This window comes from Bos grunniens, chromosome 1 (assembly GCF_055505025.1).
Source record: "Bos grunniens cultivar Pamir isolate PY7600 chromosome 1, Bosgru_T2T1.0, whole genome shotgun sequence".
NCBI classification, from domain to species: Eukaryota; Metazoa; Chordata; class Mammalia; order Artiodactyla; family Bovidae; genus Bos; species Bos grunniens.
In genome coordinates, this window is record NC_141165.1 from 104,214,713 (window position 1) to 104,241,122 (window position 26,410).

The following is a 26,410-nucleotide window of genomic DNA, read 5'->3' on the forward strand; positions in this document are numbered from 1 at the left end:
ACTCTTGTTTTCTGGTCTCACAAACACTCCAGGCCACCGAGGACTCTATCTGGTGTTGGTGCCGGGTGGAATACAGCAAATGCTGAGAGGCCCCCTGCAGCTTTCTGACTGTTTTCATGTCTAAGCAAATAATTGAAAAGAAGTGGGCAAACTTGTTACCAGTAACTAATGCATTGCCAGGGTAGCAATCTACTCCTTCACTTGTGTTTTCATTTTCCAGCTTGTCTTACCTTTTCTTCAAACAGAGAAAACCAGATATCTCATGATAGCACATATCTTGCTCACTCCTCTGGGCCCAGCACCTTCCTGGCACAGAGCAGATGCGTGTGTTTCAGTTAAACACAGATGCCGATGGTTACTCTCTGCCACACAATATAGCTTGTTCCAGTGAAAAGGCCAACTCACTCTAGGTGCCCACTTTACAGCAACTTAGCACTCATGAGAGATCTGCCAGTCCTGATAGTGGCCCCCGAGGCTGAGTTGGTGTCAGAGACATCAAAGTGTTCCTTCCTTGCAGTAGGAAGGAGAGTACTGTTAGGACAGCAGAGTGCTTCAGAAGCACCATCTTGGGCTAATTAAGATGAAATGAGCTATTTGTACAGTTCTTCTTTGCTGAATAAGTAGTTCTTTCCTAAGGCGAATTAGCCTGACATTTCTTTAGACCATGCTAGGTATTATAGTGAAAACCACTGGGGACTGCCTCATGGTGTGTGTGGGGCAGGAAGTAAACACCCGGGAAACATGAAAGGTGTGCTAGTCTATGCTTCTTTTGAGCAAGGATAAGACAACGTGAGGAAGCAAAGTGCTGCTTGTTAATTGTGTCTGCTTTTTTCTTTTTATTTTCCTATGGATTATTCTTACAGTTTTCTTCTGTAAACAGGTTCATTATACAACAGTGCACTAAAGCTATACTTTCTTCATTGTCCCAAGTAATACAGTCTCATTCTATTGTGTTTTTATCTTTGTTTCTTTATAGCAATAATCTGTGTCTTCCCCTTGTACTAGCATGGAAGTGTATTTCTTAATTTCTTCCAAGTGTCTGCACAATGCTTAGAGTATATCTATTCAATTATGCAATGATTTTCTGCCGTCAACTCAGGTAACACCTATTGAGTACTTTTTATTACAAGATAACAGGCAAGACCCTGTCACTTTAAAGAGACATTAGAGAGCCCTCCATATTCCTTGATATCAGTACCTGGTTTTGAAATATTCAAGGCAGATGTTGAGTCAATTCAATCTGCTCTCCTTTAACATCAAAATAACCATCAGGACTGTGGGGCAGGGTGTTTTGTGATAGTACATCATAGGTGCCATTATAAAATGTCATTTTGAAAGGGATATAAATAGGGTTTTTCTTTCATAGGAAAAATTCCTCTTGGAAAATCATACTGCATTGGAAAAGGGAACCAAGTGTCACTGCATCTACAAGAGTTTTAAGGCCAGTCCCACTGAGAATTTATCTCCCCTCATATGTCCCTCTAGCATTTGGAAATTCATCCTGTTTTCCTCTCCAGTGTCTAGAAATGTATGCTATAAAGCAGGACATAGGATTAGGAACCTATATTACTTACAGGAGGTAAAGACAGTTTTCCTCCCCACCACCACCCGCTATCTACCTGCTCTACTTTACATTTGTCTACCTCCTGTATTCAGGGCGGAGAAGGCAATGGCACCCCACTCCAGTACTCTTGCCTGGAAAATCCCATGGACGGAGGAGCCTGGTGGGCTGCAGTCCATGGGGTCACTAAGAGTCGGACACGACTGAGCGACTTCACTTTCACTTTTCACTTTCATGCATTGGAGAAGGAAATGGCAACCCACTCCAGTGTTCTTGCCTGAAGAATCCCAAGGACAGGGGAGCCTGGTGGGCTGCCGTCTATGGGGTTGTACAGAGTCGGACACGACTGAAGCGACAGCAGCAGCAGCAGCAGTGTATTCAGGGACCTGTGTGTAGGTGTTATTTAATCCTTAGTAATCTAAATGTGGATACGTATCTTCATTTCAAGGGATAAGAAAAAAAAATTTGGTCTCAGGTGGGCTCTCTAGGAACCAGATGACAGGGTGGAGTCAGAAGTATAAGAGATTTATGGGAGGTAACACCTGGGAATGGAGAACTCGATGGCACCCCACTCCAGTACTCTTGCCTGGAAAATCCCACGGACGGAGGAGCCTGGTAGGCTGCAGTCCATGGGGTCGCTAAGAGTTGGACACAACTGAGCGACTTCACTTTCACTTTTCACTTTCATGCATTGGAGAAGGAAATGGCAACCCACTCCAGTGTTCTTGCCTGGAGAATCCCAGGGATGGGGGAGCCTGGTGGGCTGCCGTCTGCGGGGTTGCACAGAGTCGGACACGACTGAAGCGACTTAGCAGCAGCAGCAGCAGCAACACCTGGGAAAGATAAAGGGGAGAGCAAGCAGCCTGAGGCAGAGAAAGCCTCACTGATTTATTTTTGCTTCTAATGCCTTTGCTTTTAGTGTCCAAAAAATTCATCAAGATCAATGTTACAGAACTTACCTTCTGTGTTGTCTTCTAGGAGTTTTATGATTCCAGGTCTTAGATTCAAGTTTTTATCCCCATTTTGAGTTCACGTTTATGTATAGTATAAGATAGTGGTCAAATTTCCTTTTTTGCGTGTGGTTGTCCAGTTTTCCCAACACCCCTTATTGAAGAACTAGCTGTCTTTCCCCCATTATATATTCTGGCTCCTTTGCATTAATTGGCCATGTATATATGAATATATCTGGGCTCTTTATTCCATTCAGTTGATCTGCATGTCTGTTTTTATTCTAATATATACTGTTTCAGTGACTATACCTTTGTAATATGTTTGAAATCAGAAAGCAAGATGCCTTCAGCTTTGTTCTTCTTCCTCAAGATTACTTTGACTACCCAGGGCCTTTTGTGGTTCCATTCTATTTTTGTGAAAAATGATAGTGACTGCATTGACTTTGTAGATTGTTTAGGGTAGTATGGACATTTTAACATTAATTCTTCCAAACCACAAGCACAAAACAGCTTTCCACGATTTGTGTCTTCTTCAATTTCTTTCATCAGTGCTGTATTGTCGTGTTCTGGGCACAGGTTGGAAAAGAATTTCCAGACATAAGACACAATGAGAGGGAAATAAAGTTTATTAGAGTGGGAGATGCTGTTGGAAAGGGAAAACTCAAAACTTGAGGTGAATTTTCCCAGCTCAAGGGAAAACTGATGTTGAACAGGGGTCCTTAGTCTACTTTTATACCCAGGGTACAAGGAGTGGGATTGGGGTCTTGTGGCTCATTTGCTGATTGGATGAGGCAGGTAAGAGTAAGGCAAATACCTCCTCCCTATGGGGTAGGAGGGGAGACAAGTTATACTGTTTCTATTAATAGTTACAACATGGGGGAGGGAAGGACGATAAGGGTCTGGTTTTTCCATTCCTGCCTTCCAAGATCCTCCTTGGTTATCTGCTCTTTCATCCCTGGGTCATCACACACATATAGTTTTCAGTGTGCAAGTTTTTTACCTTCCCTCCTTGGTTAAATTTATTCCTAAGTATTTTATTCTTTTTGATGCAATTATAAATGGGATTGTTTTCTTAATTTCTGATAGTTCATATTAGTGTACAGAAACACAACTTATTTTTGCATAATGATTTTGTATCCTAAAATTTTACTTTTCTGCCTCTTTCTCTCTTCTCCTTCTGAGACCCTTGTAATGCAAATGCTGGTCCACTTGATGTTATTCCATAAGTCCTTTAAGCTGTCTTTATTCACTTCCTCCTGCTACTTTTATGGGATGAATTCCACTGCCTTGTCTTGAAGTTCACTGAGCCTTTCTTTTACTTCATCTAGTCTACTGTTGAATGCCTATATTGGAAATTTTGCTCAGATATTTATCTCTGTGATTTCTGCTTGGTACTTTTTTATATTAATATTTTCTTTTTGTTGAAATTTTCACTTTGTTTATGCATCGTTCTCCTGAGCTTGGTGAGCAGATTCATGACCATTATTTTGAACCTTTTATCAGGTAAATCATCTACCTTTATCCTTTTCTGGGGTTTTATCTTATTCCTTCATTTGGAGCATATTACTTTGTTTCTTCAACTTTTGATCTCTGTGTTGTTGTTTACGCATTAGATAAAGCAACTCTCCCAATCTTAAATGAATAGTCCCATGTAAGAGAAGATCTTTATTGTTCAATCTACCCTAGCTGTTAGTTGTCTCTGAAATCTCTGTGACTGTCCAAGCAGCCATCTTTGTTCTTAGGGCTCTTAGTTGAGTGTTCAAAAACTGTCTATTATATTGCAAAGAGGAGGATCTCAGTCAGTACTTAGATTCAGGGCTGACTGGAGGCCAGACCCTCAGGCAGGGGCTTTTAAAGTATGCAAATACAGCTCTTTCGGGGAATGACTGGGAGATGGGTATTTCTGTCTGTCCCGATCCTTGTGGTGCTATGCAGTTAAGAACTCTTTCTCTGTTTGCTATCATCTCATTGAACCTGTGAACACAAGCCCTTGCTTGAACACAAGCCCAGAGACAGAATAAGAAATTTATCCTCTGGACATCAGCTACAAAAGTCAGTACACCAGACCTGTGCAGAAGCTCCTTTCTCAGAGATACTGGTAGCCTAGGTGGGGCATGTGAAGATGGCACCCACTGGCTTTCCCAGGTGCTTCAGTCTTCTGCCGATGCTGAGGGGAGGCGGTGGTTAAAAACTGCTGCAGTCCTGTAGGACCCATGAATGTAAGTCCTGCTGGCCACTAGAGCCAAGCTTTCAAGGGATGTACCCTGGGTGGCAGCCATGAAAACTGGGCCACCAAACATGTGCTCCTTTCCAAGAGATACCAGAAACCTAGAGTGAGGCAGAGAGAGTGTATGAAGATGGTGCCACCAGCCTTCCTGGTCTCTGGAGATGTGTGTTAAATTAGAAGACTGCCCCCTTGGACTGTAGCTACTAAGATAAGCAAATAGGTCTCTTTCAGGGAAACTGAGCATTTCTGTCTGCTGCCTCTGTGCTGTGTCCCGGGGGCTAAACATTAAACCTAGCAAGGAGGGAAAAAGCAGGATAACTAAAGGGGCATAGGAGATGAGCCTGGTTGGAGTGAGATTGTTTAGGGACGGGAAGCCTGATGGGCTGCCATCTATGGGGTCGCACAGAGTCGGACACGACTGAAGCGACTTAGCAGCAGCAGCAGCAGAGGGAGATAAGTGGGGAAACCATGAAAGCCACCAAAAAAGTTGATACTTGATGGAATAAGTAAGATGGAGCTAGGAAAAATGTTTGAGCAGTAGGTGTTTGTCTTGGTTAAATCATTCATCTCAACCATCAGTCAGTTTAAATACTCTCCTTCAGGGCAGTTCAACAGCTCCAAAGTGGAAGTACTCTAGTTAAAAGGGTGTGGTAAAGGGGGTGGCATGCAGAGCCTTCCTGCATGTCTGTCTCTTCCCTCCTTCCTCCTCAGAATACCCAGGACATCACAGAGCATGTTTGAAAAACACTGTCTTACTGGATTTCCTTTTTCCAGCCCAAGCCTGGATTTCAATGGAAGCAATAAGAACACACAAAACAGGGTCCCCATAGCTTATGGAATTTTCCTATCTCTGCTAATGCCCATTCCACAATTCCAGTAAACTTAGTCTTTCTTATAGTTCTGTTGCAGGAAGGGGGACCCCTTCCAGGGCCCGAAACTGGGCTCTTGTCTAACACTTGGCAATGAATTATCTGAGGAGACACATGTGCTGACAAAGCAAGAGATTTTATTGGGAAAGGGCACCTGAGTGGAGAGCAGTAGGGTAAGGGAACCCAGGAGAACTGCTCTGCCGCGTGGCTCGCAGTCTCAGGTTTTATGGTGATGGGATTAGTTTCTGTGTGGTCTTTGGCCAATCATTCTAATTCAGAGTCTTTCCTGGTGGCACACGCATTGCTCAGCCAAGATGGATGCTAGCGAGAGGGATTCTGGGAAGTGGACGGACATGCGGTGTCTCCTTTCGACCTTTCCCAAACTCTTCTGGTTGGTGGTGGCTTATTCCATATTCCTCATCAGGATCTCCTGTCATAAAACAACTCATGCAAATGGTTACTATGGTGCCTGGCCAGGGTGGGAGGTTTCAATCAGTGTGCTTCCCCTAACAGTTCCATTACCTAAAGCCAAGGGTCAGTTAGAAAGTTCAAGGAAAGAATTGGTTTGATGGGGGGCTGCAGGTGGGCACTGAGAAACCACAGGCAGGTGTGGCTTGGCTGGGCTGGGCAGACTGAAGTCCAAATTAAAACTAATGGCTTTAACTTCCATTTTAACAAAGGCTGGGAGTTCTGTGTCATTGCTCTGAGCTGTGTTTATTAATTTGTTGGAACTTGGGATAAGTAGAGTTAAACTCATTTTTCAAATCATGGTTCTACATATGGTCTTTAATAAATTCTCCTTACTCTCATTTCCTCATGTGAGGCTACACCCAATGCAAACTGCTGGATCCTTCAAATCACCTTTACATACAAACCTGTACTTTGCAGGTAGAGGAAGATAAGAAAAATATGAGCAGGATGCAGACTCTGATGGATAATCTTCAGCTAAAAGTACAAAGTTACAAGCAGCAAATCGAGTCAGCGGTAAGTGCCTGAGGCAGTTGCAGCCTCATGGATTTCCTAGCCATTTACATTTGATTAATGGAGATATGTGGCCCTGAGCTAAAGAGGCAGCTTGTCAGAGAGGACCAGCTCAGCTTAAAGTCTGCTCATTCTCTCTCTCTCTTTTTTTTTTTTAATGTGCATGCTAGAATTATCACCTATAGTTAAAATCTGTGCAACTTTTCCCTTCAGGGAGCCAAAGCTCTCTCCCTTGACCTTTGCTTACACCCAAACATATGCATTGTGTGATATAAGCCAAATAGGAGCATGGTGTCATGTAGAGATAGAAAATTTTGGTTGGGTAATCATCCTGTGGGGCTTCTCATGTGGCTCAGTGGTAAAGAATCCAGGAGACATCAGTGCAGGAGATGTGGGTTCTAACTCTGAGTGGGGAAGATCCCCTGGAGCAAGAAATGGCAATCCACTCTAGTGTTCTTGCCTGGGAAATCCCGTGGACAGAGGAGCCTTATAACAGTAAAGACAGACACCCTCTACCCTGAATAGGATGTTAAATTGATTACAAAACAAATTATGGTTAATCTATCACATACCAAATCTGTGAAAGCTGGACTATATCCTGTTGGTGGTAAGTGCCAACTATGTTCTCAATTTCCAGGGGAAAAAATGTTATAAAATGGATCTGGTGCCTGCTAGGAAGTCTGAATCCATATACATCATACAAAAATATGATATTTCATTCAGTACTCAGAAGTTTAGATTCCTTTCTCACATTTTTCAATTTTCTCACATCAGGGCAGGAAAAAATATGATCATATAGGCTCAGGGATTTCTTTGTTTCATTTTTTATTTTTATAGGAAGCAGAAGCAAATCAATACCGTTCCAAGTATAAGAAGCAGCAACATGAGTTGAATGAAGCTAAGGAAAGAGCAGAGATAGCCGAATCTCAAGTTAATAAACTCAAGATGAAAGCAAAAGAGTTTGGGAAAAAGGTGCGTCAGGTATTCAGTTCTGCTGTAACTTTTAAAGCATTGGGTATTTCAGGCTCATGTCATCACATGGAAAATTGTTTCTTCAGAGGCTTTTAAAAACAACATTGAAAAAGAGTTTCCGATAAAATCTTCTCATGTTTATTAATTCTACCTGTCTGGGTAGGACGAGACAGTAAGCATTTGAGTGGGGTGCGCACTATATTACACTTCTCAAATGCTTAACTCTAGGTTAATGTGCAGGCTCTGAGCTCTGGGCCTAGATTCACGTGGGTAGGACAGCCAGGCATCCAAGGAGAAATGATGATTAAAGAAGCACAGATGGATCTGATTGAAATTCTAAGCAAACTCTTCCGTGGTGGGCAAGTGTCACATGGATATGGAGATCCCAGGGGGACAGGTTTAAAGTGGAGGCCATGAAGAACAAATGCAAGAGTCTTGCTTTCTGGTTTTCTTCCCTAAAACAGAGAAAGGAACTGTCTACCATCTGTGTCCATGAAAATTCTGTTCCAATAGTAGGGGCCACTGCCCTAATTTTCCTGGGAAAGTGACAGAGAACATGGAGCTGTAGGCTTGGCAGGGCCAGTATCTTAGTCTGTTCAGAGATGTCACCCCAGAGATGGCGTGGCTTACAAACTGCAAACACTTCTCACAGGCCTGAAGGCTGTGAAGTCCAGGGTCATGGAGCTGGCAGATGTGGAATCAGGTGAGGGCTACTTCCTTATAGACAACCTCTTCCCATTGTAACCTCACATGGTAGAAAGAAGGGAAGAAGCTCTCTGGAGTCTTTCTTTCTTAAGGACATTACTCCCAGGCATGAGGACTCAATCTCATGACCTAATCCCTTCACAAAGGCCCCAGCTCCTAATACCACCACTGTTGGGGTTAGAAATTCAACATGTGAATTTTGTGGGGGGACAAAAACATTCATACTATGGCACTGAGCTCAGCTTCCTCACTGAGACTGTTACTAGAAACAGTTGTTAAATGAGATCTGGCTTTAGGAGAAGCAGATTAAAAGAGGTTGTATACACTCCATAGAATGCCTACAGAGCACTTAGCACAGGCACCACCATTTCAGTTTTTAAAATGAATTACTAGTAAACTTGCAAAAAAAAGAGAGAGGGTAACAAATAGTAAATACTACCCTATGGGAGATCAAAGGATCTCTTTTGAAGAAGAGACTAAAATTTGGTCGTATTTAATATATTTGGATCCAAATATGAAAAATATGAGACTTTTGCAGGCTCTAGAAATTTCTTATTGATGAGCAAATAGTCTCAGGGAGAAGGCCTATATTGAGAGGTCCAGCTAAGTGGTTTGAACTCTGGCCTCAATCTGCAAAGTGTTACAGCCTGGGATCAGGGTCTTCTGTGTGGAAGCTGCCCAGCAACCCCCTGTGATGGATTTGTTTAGGGAAATGCTTCGCACATGCTACAATTGCACTCAGCTGCATGAGGTCGGAGGGCCTCGGAAACAGATGTAATGCTTTCGACTTTGTCACAGTTATTTCCAACAAAGAATAAAATGAGTGAAGCAGAAATTGCTTCTGAGAGGCCAGAGATGATAGGAAAATCGTCCTTGGCAATGCAGTGACTAATTGTTTTCCATTCACAGAAGGAGAGCCTGAACATCTCTCCACTGTCATAAACCAAAGGAAACGGTTTTCTGATAGAATTGTGCATCAGGTCTGGGGAGCGAATTGGTGATGCATGTCATCTCTCCCTTCTGGGGTCTTCTCCAGAGGGTGCTGCCTTTACTGGCAATGCAAGGCGGGCAGAAAATTGAGTGACTAAGCACGCCCTTGCGGTGAATTACTGGGGTCTGCTTTCTCTCATGCAGATAATTGCCTCAATTCCCTGCCTCCCTTCGAAGCTAATGAAGAGCTGGCTAAGGCCTGCTTATGACTGGAAAGCACTGGGCTTCGTTCTGGGTGTATGTCCCACTGATGAAAGTCACAGGAATCTCATAGAACATGCTGATATTCTATTTTTCAGGTCCATGAAGAATGAGCCGTCCTCATTTATAAAGGATAGAGGCTGGAAAAGTACAAGGAGGTACTATTTTCTGACCAGAAACTTAAGTTGCATTTGAAGTATACACCTTTAGATTGATGCACAGCTGCTTTACAATGTTACATTAGTTTCAAGTATAATAACATAGTGCTTCAATATTTGTAGGTTATACTCCAGTTAAAATGACTATAAAATACTGCTTATATCCTCTCTGGTGCACATTGCATTCTTGTGTCTTATTTATTTTGTACCTGGTGCTTTGTACCTTTTAATCCTCTTTCCCTCCCTGGTACTCCTCTCCCTACTGGTAACCACTAGTTTGTTCTTCTATTTAAAAGTCTCTGTTTTGATATATCCATTCATTTGGGAAACATTTTTAAAAATATGCTGCGTCAAAAGTAGTTTAAACAAGGTGATCAGGAAACGTAATAATAAAAGGAAATATTGTTGCTTTCAAGGGTAGTGGGGAATTTTTTGATCCTCAGATGTAAGTAAACATTTCACATGAAAGATTAAATAGATGCAAGAATCTTTTAAATTTTGATGTTTAAAAAAATACTTTGTTCATATTGCATCTTAATGAGTAATATTCATAGAAGACATGAGCTATGTTATGGTCCCTGGGGAGTTCTGCTTGACTCATTTCTACATCCATGAGTCTATTTTTAGCCACTGACGGTGGGAGACAGCAGGCTAGTCTTAGTGTTTACAGTGATTTACCTATAGTCATAGTTAGGTAGGAGGGTTTTCCTGACACAAAGCATGTATGCTACATGCTGGGGCAACACTGAAGCACCCTCCCACACGAGATGCTCAGTTTAGCGATAACTGGTATGCTGTCTGTATTGTACCAATGTGGCTAAGCTGGAGGTACGTTTCCTAGAATTCCCTTCTCTCTGTGGTTCTGGATTACAGTTGGTCACAAAAGAAAAATGCACCCGATTTGAGAAGCAGAAGTGAGGGAGAAGATATTGTTTTTATGCTCATACAGTCAATGTATGGTCCCAGTACAGTGATAGCTGGCAGATATTCCTCAAGGCTGAAAGGGTGAGCTAGCTGGGATGGGCCGCAGCTCCTGTCAGAGTCCTCACCAGGCAGGCCTGTGGCTCCATGGCAGTAGGCGCTGGCCTGTCTTACAGGTCACTCCCAGCATAGAATCTAGAGGCTCCAAGAGACAGCATGGGATCCAGTTTGTTCTTATAAATTCCAGCTCATCCTCACTCCATGTCCAGCTCTCCTTCCTGACACTGGCACGTCTGCCCAACAGCGACCTCAGGGACAGCACCAGATGTGGAGGGGGCAGGCTGGCGCAGACTTCTTCACCGCTGCCCACGGTGGTACAGTGTTGAACGTCTATGACAAATCCTTGTTCTGTCATTCTCAGCACTCTGCCTCTCCGATCCAACCTGACTCTAAGATTAAGCTCAGCAGTGTTGAAAGACACAGGGTCCTTCTTATCTGCCATCCTCAATGTGCTGGCTTGGGTCTTTAAATTTGTCACCCTCATCACAGTAAGATTCAGTTCTGAGCATATTCTCCTCACCAAGTGCCCTATGTCCTTTTCTACAGATTTTCTTTATGCGTCCTTAGTACTCTACAATTTGTGATGGACACTGGTCACAACACTGCAGCACATACCTGAGGTCAACAAAACTCTGTGCAAAACAGACTGTGAATGAGTCCGCTGATACAGAAAACTGGACCAAGTGGCATTAACACACAACTGGGGTTGGTGTTCTCCCATGAACTATAGGCTTAAAAATGTGATTGTCATAAAAGTCCTAGTTAGGCTTCCTTTTTAACACATTGATAATAACATTAAGGAGAACAGATCATCTAGTCACCTGAGTTATCCATTCTCTCCTTGCATAAAAATGTATATGAAAATTTAGATTTATTAGAAATCTGATTAACAAAATGACAACTGAGCCAAAGAGTAAATTATCTTAATAATCGGGGTCACTCAGCTATGAAACCCTGGTGTTGGATAGTATAACCCAACCCCAGGGATGTCAGTTCTTGAGTTGATAGGGCCTTTTGCACCTTGGGTTGTCTTAGAGACACTGACATTCTTACTCTTTGGGGTCCCTAAGATCCACCATACTAAATCTAGTAGATTAGGCTGATATTAACCATTCATATAAAACTAGAATACAATACTTTAGCACGTCAATTGCTTTGTTTTCTTGGCCCTGGTTTTTCACCTTTTCACTCAGATGATTTTTGCTTCTACCACTCACCCATCATTAGTTGATCAGATTTTGAATCATCTCTTAGTGATTTGTTTCTTCTGAGAAACTTGGTTGCAGCAGGAATGTAAATAAATGAGAGAGTTCTTTTATCCAAGCTGAATTGGAATCCTTGGTATCCAGGCATTTATAATCTTGATGCAGGTGGGGGGCCTGAGAATGAGTCTTAGTTTTTGAAGAGAGAATGTGACTATTCTTTTTACAGTATCACAGGTTTTTGAAATGGTAGAATTGTCAGGTCATGACAAACCATTGCTGGAATCACAGTGAAGAAAGGGGAGGTGAGGTCATAGGATATTACAGATGTTTGTGCTGTGTTGTCAACTTCTGTCTTCAGTTCCTGTATTGGGTAGATAATCTGAAAGAGCCTAGAATCAAGAAACATGGACTCAAAATAGTTGTTGTTTATGTCAGAATAGCCATTTTAATATTAACGGTAGTAGTGTTTTGTTTTGGTTTTTTGGAGGTGGGGAACTGTAAGCTTCTGTTTGCATCTGTAATCAGAGATCCATGAGACAGTTATTAGTAGTTATGAAGTTAGATCTTATCAATTTTAATTTCCCTGCTAGATGTTCCTGAGATTTTAACAAATAGAAAAACAAGTTTATCCCACTCTTTGCTGTTATGTATCCTGATTAATGGAAGTCATAAATAATAAAAGGTGTGCAGCAAAAAAGTATACAAGCAAGCTATAAATTCATAAGTGAATTATCAGTTCTGAAAGGAACCTAGTTGGCTGGAAAAGTGTAGAAGGTCAGTAGTCTAAGTCTGCGCAGAAACTGTAGTTTGCTTTTCTCTACTTTATCTGTATTTCCTTCCACTTCTATACAACCCCATGTTTCCAGCGAAGAGTAAGTACATTGGTGCATAGTGCCATTTGAGGTCTTTACAAGTAACAGTTGGAAATGAGATGAGCAAGCACTTATTTAAGCAACTAGGACCAGTTTAATTACAGACAGTGGCAGAGCCTAAGTGTATTTTTTCCTGTTCTATTATCCTGCAACCCCTCCTGCCTTTTATCTGTGTAAAAGTCCTGCAAGATAATGTGTGAATCAGTCAAAAGTTCAATTAGCTTTTTACCATAGCATTCTTATAAATAGTTTGATAAAGGAAATGCCTTACCACATGTTCTTCTGTAGTACCAGCACTGCTAGAGTCCTGATTAGTAGGTGGATGCCTTTCTACAGGAAAAAAAACAAAACTTAAAGAGACATCTTTTTGCCAACACCCCAATTCTCCCTTATTCCCACCTCAGTAAGAACAAATAGTTGTTCAGTCGTGTCCACCTCTTTGTGACCCCATGGGCTGTAGCCTGCCAGGCTCCTCTGTCCATGGAATTCTCCAGGTAAGAATACTGGAGTGGGTTGCCATTCCCTTCTCCAGGGGATCTTCCCAACCCAGGGATCAAACCCAGGTCTCCTTCATTGCAGGCAGATTCTTTACCATGTGAGTCACCAGGGATGCCCCACCTGAGTATGATTATGTTATTAGAATCACATTAGTCACTCCCCTCTTTGTATCTTTTTCCAACAAACAGCATTAAAAATGTCCTTAATGTAGAAATACTTCATCAAAAACACACAGCAGTAAATTCAGGTGCTCCAAAGCAGGGATAAAGGCAGTTCAAGCAAGCCAGAAGCTCCTGGCTCTCTAAGATGGTTGGCCTGATGCCTACTAACTATAAACAATGGAAAAGAGCCAAGGTGGTGATGGACAGGAAAAGGGGGCATAAAAAAATTCAGACCACAAACTATGGAACACTCTGTTTTATTTTTTTAAGTGGCCCACGCCCTGATGTGTTTTTTGCTGACATCTGACTGCTCCTCCAGAATCAGAATCCGTCCTGCTCTCTGCCTTGGGATGCTGACCTGGATGGGTTCTACCTGCAGGGCTTCTCTTCCCTCTGCTTTCATCTGGGGTGGAGATCAGAGGGCAGGAGGGGCAAAGTCAGGTGTTTCTTCTCCTAGCTCCTTCCGTGTCAGGTCACCTTACTCTGGCTGTGTGCTCTATGTGAAGCCACCTTCCTTACAACACAGCTGGTCCTGTGACTCTCTCCTTTCAGGTTTTGGGCACTATTCCTCCTCCTTGTCCCTTTAGATTGAGGGCTTCCAGCAAAGCTCTGAGGGGTGCAGTCTCTTCTGTGCTCCCCTTTCTCCAGTTTTGAGTGTGCCAGGTGCTTTGTGTTGGAACTTCACTTGCGCACACTTCCACTATAGAAACTAAACCGTCATTCTTGAGTAGTGCCCCCTCTCCTAGAACTTGAACCCAATCTCAAGTACCATGATATTAGGTTTTGCATGGTGAAGACAAACTAGACTACCTGAAACCTCCCATTTTTTCCCTACTTCTGGCAGCTAAGGGACAGGAACATCAAGGGCAATGGCCTGCTTATTCACATAGACAATCACAGGGCTGCAACAGATGAAATCCTTGCTCACTATCACCCTTAAAGCACTACCTTCAATAATGGTGTCCACAATGACCAAATAACCCTGACTTCAGCAGGGGCAATAGGAAAATATCAATCGGAAGAAGGGACACTGAATCTGTCTCAACCTCCCAGGACACTCAGAGCTTTCTTAGAGAGATGATGAAATCAGTGAGAGCTTCATGGGGCCAAGATCTACCTCTGCCACTAGTTACCTGGGTCATCTCAGGTGCTGCCTGTAAGTCTGTTTCAGATGCCTATTTAGCATTTGCGTTATCTTTTTTGATTCTAATTTTCTGACCTGTAAAATGTGGAAATAAGTAAATCTTAAGTTTTTCACCAATCTAAATTTGTTGATAAAAGCAAAGTCTTTTAAGAAGTCCTATGACCGTGGAATCTTAGTATCATGTTGAATTACTACAAGTAATTAAATTACTGTAAGTTTTCTAGCAGAAAATTTAGAAAAAGTTTTAAAAAACTTCCCATGATTAAAATAAAATGGCTCATCAAGGACAATGTTGTTTTGAGCAGTAGCAACTATTAACAAGGGCTTCCCTGATGGCTCAGCTGGTAAAGAATCCGCCGGCAATGTGGGAGATCTGGGTTCAGTCCCTGGGTTGGGAAGACCTCCTGCAGACAGGAACGGCTACCCACTCCAGTATTCTGGCCTGGAGAATTCCATGGACTCACTTGCCATCTTGGATATGCCTCCACCTGAACCCCTGGGCATGAGACCAAAGCCCCCATGAGATAGTACCTCTGTGGAAACCGATGCATCTTTTTGATCTAACAGCTCGAGGGACCACCGACAGCAACAAAACTGCCGATACAACGGCCACCAAAACTGGAACAATTATCCCAGCAGGCGCTCTTGGGCTTGCTTCTAAATAAGACAAACAGAAAATCTATAGCTGCAAGAAAAGTTACCAGATAACAAAAGAAAATGTATAGCTGGGTGAGTATGTTTATTCAAAGTAGCTATTTCTGCATTCTGCATGGGAAGCAGATATCATATTAGTGAAAAGACTTTTCCTAATGAAAAGACCCATTAAAGACACAAACAACAGCCCTGTCTGGATCAGTGTTTTTCATGAGCATAAATAATACTTCCCAGTTCTCAGGTGGCGCTAGTAGTAAAGAATTCTTCTGCCAATGCAGGAGACATAAAAGATGAATGTTTAATCCTTGGGTCAAGAAGATCCCCTGGAGGAGGGCATGACAATCTACTCCAGTATTTTTGCCTGGAGAATCTCACTGACAGAGGAACCTGGCAGGCTACAGTCCATAGTGTCAAAAAGAGTTGGACATGACTGAAGCAACTTAGGACATCACCCCATCTAATATATCTATTGGGGGAATCTGCCAAAGCTGATATTAAACAATTTGGGCCATAGTGGGGATGGGAGTCAAGAGAGGAAAAAGTCTGAAAACTTGAGAGGCAATGAGTTTTTTATGCATTTTAAGTCTTTGTTTTATATTGTAATAAGGGAATTAACATATTTTTGTGTGTGTGACCCCCATGGACTGTAGCCCGCTAGGCTCCTCTGTCCAAGGGATTCTCCAAGAATACTAGAAGGGTTGCCATGCCCTTTTACAAAGGAGTAATTATGACTACAAACTAACTGCAGCCTAGTGTTTTCCTTGGGGGATGAAGGTAGGGCACAGTGTACCCTTGGCTTGGAAAAGGCAGGATCCTAGAGGAATAGAGATAAGAGGTACAGAGATGATGAGAAAAGCTGAATAGGAGCCATGATCTTGAGTAAAAAGTGACAGGTGACCACCAAGATAACCAATGGTGCTTGGAGTTCCTCAGGAATAACTGGAGGAACCTGAAATCTTTTCAGCCTCTTGATTGGAACTAGAATTGTTATAATTTGTATTATAGGAGGTAACATTCAAAATTAGAATGCCAAGTACATTTATAAAACATATGTTCCACTGACTCATTTTAATAAATATAGAGAGGTGCCATGGTCTCCCATGATGTCAACTGCTGAAGGATAAGGTGATCAGCCCCCCTAGACAGTCAACTTCATGAGTACACATTCCTTGATTCTATGGATACTGAAGTAGAAATATTTTAAACAATGAGTTGTGGCAATTAGCTTACTCTTTGGAAGGAAAGTTATGACCAACCTAGATAGTATATTGAAAAGCAGAGATATAGATATTACTTGGCCAATGAAGGTCCGTCTAGTCGACTATGGTTTTTCCAGTGATCATGTATGGATGTGAGAGTTGGACTGTGAAGAAAGCTGAGTGCCGAAGAATTGATGCTTTTGAACTGTGGTGTTGGAGAAGACTCTTGAGAGTCCCTTGGACTGCAAGGAGATCCAACCAGTCCATTCTGAAGGAGATCAGTCCTGGGTGTTCATTGGAAGGACTGATGTTGAAGCTGAAACTCCAATACTTTGGCCACCTCATGGGAAGAGCTGACTCATTGGAAAAGACCCTGATGCTGGGAGGGATTGTGGGCAGGAGGAGAAGGGGACGACAGAGGATGAGATGGCTGGATGGCATCACTGACTCAATGGACATGAGTTTGAGTGAACTCCGGGAGTTGGTGATGGACAGGGAGGCCTGGCGTGCTGCAATTCATGGGGTCGCAAAGAGTCGGACACAACTGAGCGACTGAACTGAACTGAGAGGTAAAAAATGAGCCAAATTAGGCACAACCTTAATGTTTCAAATGTCCTCTGATGACTGTTTTCACCAGGTTTACAGACCATGCTTCAATAGCCTGTAGCAGAAGCTTCAGTTCTAACTTCCCACCATGCCTGCACAGCTTTCTCTCCCCAGGCCCAGACCCTAAGGCACATATCAGCACAATGGTAAGCAGGAATTGAAGATGCTCAGCCCACAGAGTAACAAAACATAGAGGTTCTGTCTTCCATTTCTGAAGCTCTGAAACCCTAAAAGGGAAATCTTCTGGGAGTAATTTCCTTTTATTTTTCAGTGCAAGGCTTTCGTGTGGTTGAAGAAAGGAAACTATCTACCATTTTGACTGGGAGTATCCCTGTAAACAGTATTTTCAGAAATTCTATTCAAAGGTATTCTTGAAATGCCAACCTAATTTCCTATTTGATGTTCACAATCTCTACTTCTGTACCTGAAACCCATGTCCAACCCTACTTGTAACTTACCTACATGCAGTGTTTGGCTGGTGAGTAAGGTACTTTCATTTGATGAAATATCGCACAAATACTCCCCACTGTCTGAAAGATGAAGATTCTTCACAGTTAAAGAGAAGTCACGTGAGTTTATCAGCTCTTCTTTCCATGAAAGTCGAGGTTGATTGATAAGTGTTTCTTGTGAGGAGTTCTTAAAGTAAGCCAGGAGCAAGGCACTCCCGCTTTCCACTCTGTACCAAGTGACTGTGAAGTCTTGATTTGGTGGGAAAAAACTGTTTTCAGGTTTACACAAGAGTAAAACATTTTCACTTTGCATTTTATGAAGGACATCTAACAACAGAATAGAAAAGTAAAGATAAATGAAAAATTTTTCAAATGAATTTTCTAAGTTATACTTAGAAATATCTTTGAAAACACTTTTTGGAAAGCAGTGAGATATTTGTGCTGTGGAGTTTCTTAAAAGCTTTATACCACTATTTTAAAGTCACCCACCAAGGTTAAGTTTAGGCTTCAAGGAGGCCCAAGCCTGGGCCAGCTAAGGAGATGACACACCTGGTTTTCAACTCCTAAAACCTGAGCATGATCACTCGAGTGCTGCTACCAGTTACCAGCGTTTTTAACTCAGCAGTCTTCTGTTGACCTCTTGAATGCTGGTGTTCCCCAGGCTGCCTTCTTCTCACCATGTACTACCTAGTAGTCTCTGCTACTTCCATGGTCTCAACCACTTCTTAATCTCTCTTTCTGAACAAAGTCTTTTTCCTAGCACATGAGTATTCTAGCCATGTGCAAGAATTCCCCACCAGACCGATCTTTTAGAGCAGGAAGTCTGCTGGGTATTCTCGGCTTCCCCTCCAGAGTTAGCAGCCCATTGTCCTTCCTGTTCTGCCAGCTGACTTCTATGGACCGCCATGAATTATCCTCCCTGGTTTTAGACTCACCTACTCTGCAGTCCACCTGCGAGAGAGTGATGCCAAAGCAAGCTATCTAAAACACAACAGTCCACCTGTGAAAGAGTGATACCAGAGAAGCCATCTAAAATACAACTTCCAGTCTCTCCGATGCTTCATATCCTTCTTTGGCTCCGAACTACCTCCAGGCCAGCTCAAGCTCCTTAGCAAGATGAAGGCATTTGATCTGATTTTTGCCTTCCTCTCTAGGCTTAACTCTTGATACTTCAGTTTCACTCTCAACCAGTTATACGTCCACAAATTCAGGCAATATTTACCCCCATCTCTGCTTTTGCATATACTATGTTTTTTTATCTAGAATGCCTATGTTCTCCTGAAATTCCCTACTACTCCTTTAAAGTTCAGCCTGTATGCAATTCCTTAAGCATATATTCTGTAACAACCTGATCCATACCGAACCGTAGTGAACAGATTTAATCACTCTTTTTGTATGCTACTTGCCCGGTTTAGTTTTATTTTTACATGTTTGTACTAGATACTGTGGATCCATAAGTGAGAGTCCACAGCATCTAGTATACAGCTGGTTCTGAGGTTCACAGGCTGAGTGACAAAGTTTGGCACATAATGGATCCTCAACAAGACAAAACAGCACTAAACGTAAGGAACCAATGGAACTTCAGGATACTCAATTCTGAATAAACAAGAGAAATTATGATTTTCCAAATAAAATATTTACAATTTAATATTTTCAACCCTTTCCCACATTTCCATTGCTACTTGGCTGATGAAGAGTGAATATTAGTGGCCCATACTATTAACATCATATAAGGATAATGAATAATTTTCCCAAATAAGACATACATATGACCAGTAGGCACCTGAAAAGTTCAACATCACTAATCATCAGGGAAATGCAAATCAATGCAACTACAATGAGCTATCACCTCACACCTGTCAGAACCACTACTATCAAAAAAACAAACAAACAACAAGTGTTGGTTAGATGTGGACAAAAGGGAACCCTGTGCATAGTTTGGCCCCAGATACATAGCAGGGAGGGAAGACAGCTCCACCCATCAACAAAAAATTGGATTAAACATTTACTGAGCATGGCCCCACCCATGAGAACAAAACCCAGTTTCCCCCTCAGTCTCTCCCATCAGGAAGCTTCCATAAGCCTCTTCCTTCTCCATCAGAGGGCAGACAGACTGAAAACTGCAATCACAGAAAACTAACCAAACTAATCACATATACCACAGCCTTGTCTAACTCAGTGGAACTATGAGCCATGTCGTGTAGGGCCACCCAAGATGGATGGGTCATGGTGGAGAGGTCTGACAAAATGTGGTCCACTGGACAAGGAAATGGCAAACCACTTCAGTATTCTTGCCTTGAGAACCCCATGAACAGTATGAAAAGGCAAAAATATAGGACACTGAAAGATAAACTCTCCAGGTCGCTAGGTATCCAATATGCTACTGGAGATCAGTGGAGAAATAACTCCAGAAAGAATGAAGGGATGGAGCCAAAGCAAAAACAACACCCAAATATGGATGTGACTGGTGATGGAAGCAAGGTCTGATGCTGTAAAGAGAAATATTGCACAGGAACCTGGAATGTTAGGTCCATAAATCAAGGCAAGTTGGAAGTGGTCAAACAGGAGATGGCAAGAGTGAACATCGACATTTAGGAATCAGTGAACTAAAATGTGGGGTATCTCTTCACAGCTGCTCCAGCTAAGTGCAGCCGCTGCTCCTTACCTCAGACGTGGGGTAGCCGTGAAGAGATACCCTACATCCAAGGTAAGAGAAACCCAAGTAAGACGGTAGGAGCTGAGAAAGGGCATCAGAGGGCAGACAGACTGAAATCACAATCACAGACAACAGGCCAATCTGATCACACAGACCACAGCTTTGTCTAACTCAATGAAACTAAGCCACGCCATATGGGGCCACCCAAGATGGACGGGTCATGGTGGAGAGGTCTGACAGAATGTGGTCCACTGGAGAAGGGAATGGCAAACCAATTCAGTATTCTTGCCTTGAGAACCCCATAAACAGTATGAAAAGGCAAAAAGATAGGACACTGAAAGATGAACTCCCTAGGTCGGTAGGTGCCCAATATGCTACTGGAGATTAGTGGAGAAATAACTCCAGAAAGAACGAAGGGATGGAGCCAAAGCAAAAACAACACCCAGTTATGGATGTGACTGGTGGTGGAAGCAAGGTCCGATGCTATAAAGAGCAATATTGCACAGGAACCTGGAATGTTAGGTCCATGAATCAAGGCAAATTGGAAGTGGTCAAACAGGAGATGGCAAGAGTGAATGTTGACATTCTAGGAATCAGCGAACTAAGATGGACTGCAATGGGTGAATTTAACTCAGATGACCATTATATCTACTACTTTTGGCAGGAATCCCTTATAAGAAATGGAGTAGCCATCATGGTCAACAAAAGAGTCCAAAATGCAGTACTTGGATGCAATCTCAAAAACTTCAGAATGATCTCTGCTTATTTCCAAGGCAAACCATTTAATATCATGGTAATCCAAGTCTATGCCCCAACCAGTAATGCTGAAGAAACTGAAGTTGAACAGTTCTCTGAAGACCTAAAAGACCTTCTAGAACTAACACCCAAAAAAGATGTCCTTTCCATTATAGGGGACTGGAATGTAAAAGTAGGAAGTCAGGAAACACCTGGAGTAACAGGCAAATTTGGCCTTGGAGTACAGAATGAAGCAGGGCAAAGGCTAATAGAGTTCTGCCAAAAGAATGCATTGGCATAGCAAACACCCTCTTCCAACAACACAAGAGAAGACTCTACACATGGACATCACCAGATGGTCGACACCAAAATCAGATTGATTATATTCTTTGCAGCCAAAGATGGAGAAGCTCTATACAGTCAGCAAAAACAAGACTGGAAGCTGACTGTGGCTCAGATCATGAACTTCTTTTTGCCAAATTCAGACTGAAATTGACGAAAGTGGAGAAAACCACTAGACCATTCAGGTATGACCTAAATCAAATCCCTTATGACTATACAGTGGAAGTAAGAAATTGACTGAAGGGACTAAATCTGATAGAGTGCCTGATGAACTATGGATAGAGGTTCGTGACATTGTACAGGAGACAGGAATCAAGACCATCCCCATGGAAAAGAAATGCAAAAAAGCAAAATGGCTGTCTGAGGAGGCATACAAATAGCTGTGAAAAGAAGAGAAGTGAAAAGCAAAGGAGAAAAGGAAAGATAATACCCATTTGAATGCAGAGTTCCAAAGAATAGCAAGGAAAGATAAGAAAGCCTTCCTCAGCGATCAATGCAAAGAAATAGAAGAAAACAACAGAATGGGAAAGACTAGAGATCTCTTCAAGAAAATTAGAGATACCAAGGGAAAATTTCATGCAAAGATGGGCTCAATAAAGGACAGAAATTGTAGGGACCTAACAGAAGCAGAAGATATTAAAAAAAGGTGGCAAGAATACACAGAACTGTACAAAAAAGATCTTCACGACCCAGATAATCACGATGGTGTGATAACTCACCTAGAGCCAGACATCCCGGAATGTGAAGTCAAGTGGGCCTTAAGAAGCATCACTACGAAAAAAGCTAGTGGAGGAGATGGAATTCCAGTTGAGCTAATTCAAATCCTGAAAGATGATGCTGTGAAAGTGCTGCCCTCAATATGCCAGCAAATTTGGAAGACTCAGCAGTGGCCACAGGACTGGAAAAGGTCAGTTTTCATTCCAATCCCAAAGAAAGGCAATGCCAAAGAATGCTCAAACTACTGCACAATTGCACTCATCTCACACGCTGGTAAAGTGATCCTTAAAATTCTCCAAGCCAAGCTTCAGCAATATGTGAACCATGAACTTCCAGATGTTCAAGCTGGTTTTAGAAAAGGCAGAGGAACCAGAGATCAAATTGCCAACATCCGCTGGATCATCGAAAAAGCAAGAGAGTTCCAGAAAAAACATCTATTTCTGCTTTATTGACTATGCCAAAGTCTTTGACTGTGTGGATCACGATAAACTGTGGAAAATTCTGAAAGAGATGGGAATACCAGACCACCTGACCTGCCTGTCCAGAAACCTGTATGCAGGTGAGGAAGCAACAGTTAGAACTGGACATGGAACAACAGACTGGTTCCAAATAGAAAAAGGGGTACGTCAAGGCGGTATATTGTCACCCTGCTTATTTAACCTATATGCAGAGTACGTCATGAAAAACGCTGGGCTGGAAGAAGCACAAGCTGGAATCAAGATTGCCAGGAGAAATATCAATAACCTCAGAAGTGCAGATGACACCACCCTTATGGCAGAAAGTGAAGAACTAAATTAGAGCCTCTTGATGAAAGTGAAAGAGGAGAGTGAAAAAGTTGGCTTAAAGCTCAACATTCAGAAAACTAAGATCATGGCATCTGGTCCCATCACTTCATGGGAAATAGATGGGGAAACAGTGGAAACAATGTCAGACTTTATTTTTCTGGGCTCCAAAATCACTGCAGATGGTGACTGCAGCCATGAAATTAAAAGACGCTTACTCCTTGGAAGGAAAGTTATGACCAACCTAGACAGCATATTAAAAAGCAGAGATATTACTTTGCCAACAAAGGTCCATCTAGTCAAGGCTATGGTTTTTCCAGTGGTCATGTATGGATGTGAGAGTTGGACTGTGAGGAAAGCTGAGCGCCGAAGAATTGATGTTTTTGAACTATGGTGTTGGAGAAGACTCTTGAGAGTCCCTTGGACTGCAAGGAGATCCAGCCAGTCCATCCTAAAGGAGATCAGTCCTGGGTGTTCTTTGGAAGGACTGATGTTGAAGCTGAAACTCCAATACTTTGGCCACCTGATGCGAAAAGCTGACTCACTGGAAAAGACCCTGATGCTGGGAAAGATTGTGGGCAGGAGGAGAAAGGGACGACAGAGGATGAGATGGTTGGATGGCATCACCGACTCGATGGACATTGGTTTAGGTGAACTCGGGGAGTTGGTGATGGACAGGGAGCCCTGGCGTGCTGCAGTTCATGGGTTGTGAAGAGTCGGACACGACTTAGTGACTGAATTGAACTCATGGTGTGTAATCTATAAAATATCTAATTACTATATTTTATACCTGAAATAATATTGTAAGTCCACTGTACTTCAATATATTTGAAAGTTAAGAAAATTCAGGGGAAGGAAAGGCCCAAAAAAGATAGCTAACCTCTGCTGCTGCTGCTGCTAAGTCACTTCAGTCGTGTCTAACTCTATGCGACCCCATTGACGGCAGCTCACTAGGCTCCTCTGTCCCTGGGATTCTCCAGGCAAGAAGTTACCTCTACTTTCCCTATATAATGGAGATTTACAGAAAAAATTTGCTTTACTTCTAGTGAACTATAAAACAAATAATTTTCCTCAGTAATAGACAAATGGTGTCAATTTAATTTTTCTTCTCTTTAAACTCTCCTTAAACAGTATGCTATAGATAGATTGATCAGAGTTTGGGTTTGTTCAAATAAATGAGAGGAAGGAGCAGATGTGTTTATAAAGATTAATGGGCTAATGCTACTTAAGGAGACTAAATAGAAGCAATGCTAATTTTTGTTGGTTGAAAAACTGGTAAGAATCAGAGGTTGTGACCTGCTAGTAGACAAGCATCCTTTCCTTCTCCTCTGATCTTTTAAAGTGCAATGTAGGTAGAAAATTCTGTGTAGAAGAACCATAGAGAAATACAGTAATACATACAAATATATTTGATACTTTTCATTTCACACATTTTCCTTTAACTCATAAACACCTTGCAAGGTAAGGATTACTTCCATTTTACCAACATGGAACCAACACTCACAAATAAAAATGATTGCTTGAGGCAATAGAGCCATTAATTAGAGCTGGGACTTCGGTCTGGTCTTCTGACTGCTGCAAATGCATTTCCTTCCTTTTTGTATTCCTTTCTTTATCTGTAAATCAATCCCCGTTCCCTCCCTACCTCCGACAGCACATTCACACAGAAAGCCTACCTTTCCTTGTCCATCTTCCTGTCCATGTTTGCTTCAGCAGTGGGTTTTCAATTTCACACTGATATGATGAATTTGATCCTGTAATATTTACTCTGCTGTTTATATGAAAAGGACCCAAAGATCCAACTTCTTTCCCATTGTTTTCAGAGATAGATGTATTATTATCCACTTTCCATGTGATAATTGGATAAGGAAAAACACTTAACACATTGCATATTAAGAAGCTGTTGGTGGTATTCTTTTCATACTTCATCACAGGTGTGACAAAAGCTATGAGGGAAAAAGAAGGGCATGTGAGGAACTCTCATTAGTTTCTTTTTAGGCTGCCTGTGCAGAACACTTAGTATTTTAATACCTGTGAACCGAAAAGCCAAGCTTTGTGAGTAAAACTTGGCAGTTTCTGAAAGGAAAAACTACAAAAATTCTGTAGAATCTTAGGATATAGTCTGGTGATCGACAAGAAAAACAAAAAGTATGCATGGATACACAGCAACTAGCAAGCTCAACTTTCTAGAAAGAATTCTAGAAAAAAAAATGGCCTCAGTGAGCAGTTAAAATGTGAGTGTCAGAAGTTGATAAAGTGGAGCTCATGCAGCACTCTGTACTCCTCAGGTACTGACTCAGAGGCTTTTTGGTTCTTCATTTACCCATAATTCTTAGATTTCTGAGTCAAGGTTTGAAGCAGCTAAATGGAACAGAGGGAGAAAGGACAAAGCCTATTAGAAAACGCCCCTCCCCCCAACAAATAAATGATTAGATAAGCAAAGTGAATAAAGATAGGGGAAAGCATAGAATATTAAAAATAATTTAGAAAATAGGAAATGTAATTTAAATCAATAATTCAACATTGGCTATCATATTGGCAGAATTTCTTAAAACTGGTAATATTAGGTGCTGATATAAGACTTAAGGGGAAATGGATACTCTTATGCTGCTGCTGTACGTGACATATTATAATTTTACTCCTGACCCTTTTGTTTCAGACCATTTCCTAATATTAAATATAAGGATGTTCATCACAACATTTTTTTGTAATGTAAAACACTACGAATACCCAAATACCTATTAATGGAATAATGGGTGTATCAATGCTATACTCGAAAATACTATGCATTAAAAATGAGGTAGTTTGTACACATTGTCTTAGAAGGAAGCCCACAGCTTATTCAACTAACAGGAAGGCATTCCAGGCAACATAGAATGGTACCACTGTCGTGTTTGTTAAAGCTTACATGTGCACTCACCTCCCACTTTTAGGACTACTTTCTTTGTGATTTTTCCAAGTGATGTTCCCACATAGCATACGTAGATTCCTTCATCCTGAAGGGTTAATCTTCTGAAAGACAGGGAGGCATTCCCATTGTGAATCTCACCATGGAAGAGGGATATCCTGTTTACATAATTGGGATCTTGCTTTTCCAACTGGTCGCTGTCTTTGTAGTATGAGTAAACATTGGTATCTTGGTTCTTCCAGTGAATTACGACATTGGGTCCACTCTCAAATGAGCAAGGGAGAATGACATCTTCACCTAGTCTTCCAGTGATGATTTGCTCATTCATACTAACATGACTGAAGGAAGCATCTGAAAACAAGAGCAGTTATGAAGTGAATTAGTGATGGGTGCTTATCAGGGTTATATCAGGGCTACCTAGAACTATCCTAGGTCAGCAGCCTGATCATTAACATCTATCATCTATCTATCTATCAAGAACCTTTGCTAGTCCAGTTCTCAGAAACAAGCCATGAAGCTCTGTATTTGAGCTGTATTTGAGTGTCTGCAATTTTAATTGAGTATCTGTTGGATTCAATGTAACTATTAGAATTGACAACAGTGTAAAGCATAGAAACCTTGCTTGATGCTTGATCAATAGTCTCATTTCTCCTCTGATCTTGGCCTACACAGTTACTGGAAATTATATTATATTATATTATATTATATTATATTATATTATATTATATTATATAAATTAAAGATTCCTGTTGATTTTTATCCCTGAACATATATCTTTAATACTTACTATACAATAACAAATTATTAAATAGTTTATTCAGCTTCTGGAGCCAGCAGACTCTTACAGAATAGAAAAATCTTAACTTGGTTGGGTTAGGAAATATTTG

At 41.7% G+C, this 26,410-nt stretch overlaps 2 protein-coding genes across 28 annotated transcripts in view; one reads left to right on the top strand and one right to left on the bottom strand.

Annotated features, from left to right (window-relative positions):
* Window positions 1-9,782, top strand: part of MYH15 (myosin heavy chain 15) — a 125,590-nt gene extending 115,808 nt beyond the window's left edge. For 5 of the 6 annotated variants that reach the window (XM_086407710.1, XM_086407726.1, XM_086407716.1 and 2 more), the window contains 2 exons: window positions 6,496-6,591; window positions 7,426-8,951. In XM_086407710.1, the coding sequence (XP_086263836.1) occupies window positions 6,496-6,591; window positions 7,426-7,656 (327 nt within the window). In that variant the 3' untranslated portion in view covers window positions 7,657-8,951. Of the gene's footprint in view, window positions 1-6,495; window positions 6,592-7,425; window positions 8,952-9,554 lie in introns of those variants that run through there. The other variant, XM_086407733.1, reaches the window with a different exon arrangement.
* HHLA2 (HHLA2 member of B7 family) overlaps window positions 7,394-26,410 on the bottom strand; it is a 162,269-nt gene continuing 143,252 nt past the window's right edge. For 20 of the 22 annotated variants that reach the window (XM_086407830.1, XM_086407827.1, XM_086407819.1 and 17 more), the window contains 6 exons: window positions 25,536-25,874; window positions 24,292-24,561; window positions 17,393-17,710; window positions 15,007-15,132; window positions 12,944-13,002; window positions 7,394-12,315 (listed from right to left, as the gene is read on the bottom strand). In XM_086407830.1, coding sequence (XP_086263956.1) covers window positions 12,232-12,315; window positions 12,944-13,002; window positions 15,007-15,132; window positions 17,393-17,710; window positions 24,292-24,561; window positions 25,536-25,874 — 1,196 coding nt within the window. In that variant the 3' untranslated portion in view covers window positions 7,394-12,231. The remainder of the gene's footprint in view (window positions 12,316-12,943; window positions 13,003-15,006; window positions 15,133-17,392; window positions 17,711-24,291; window positions 24,562-25,535; window positions 25,875-26,410) is intronic. The other 2 variants (XM_086407832.1, XM_086407833.1) reach the window with 1 other exon arrangement.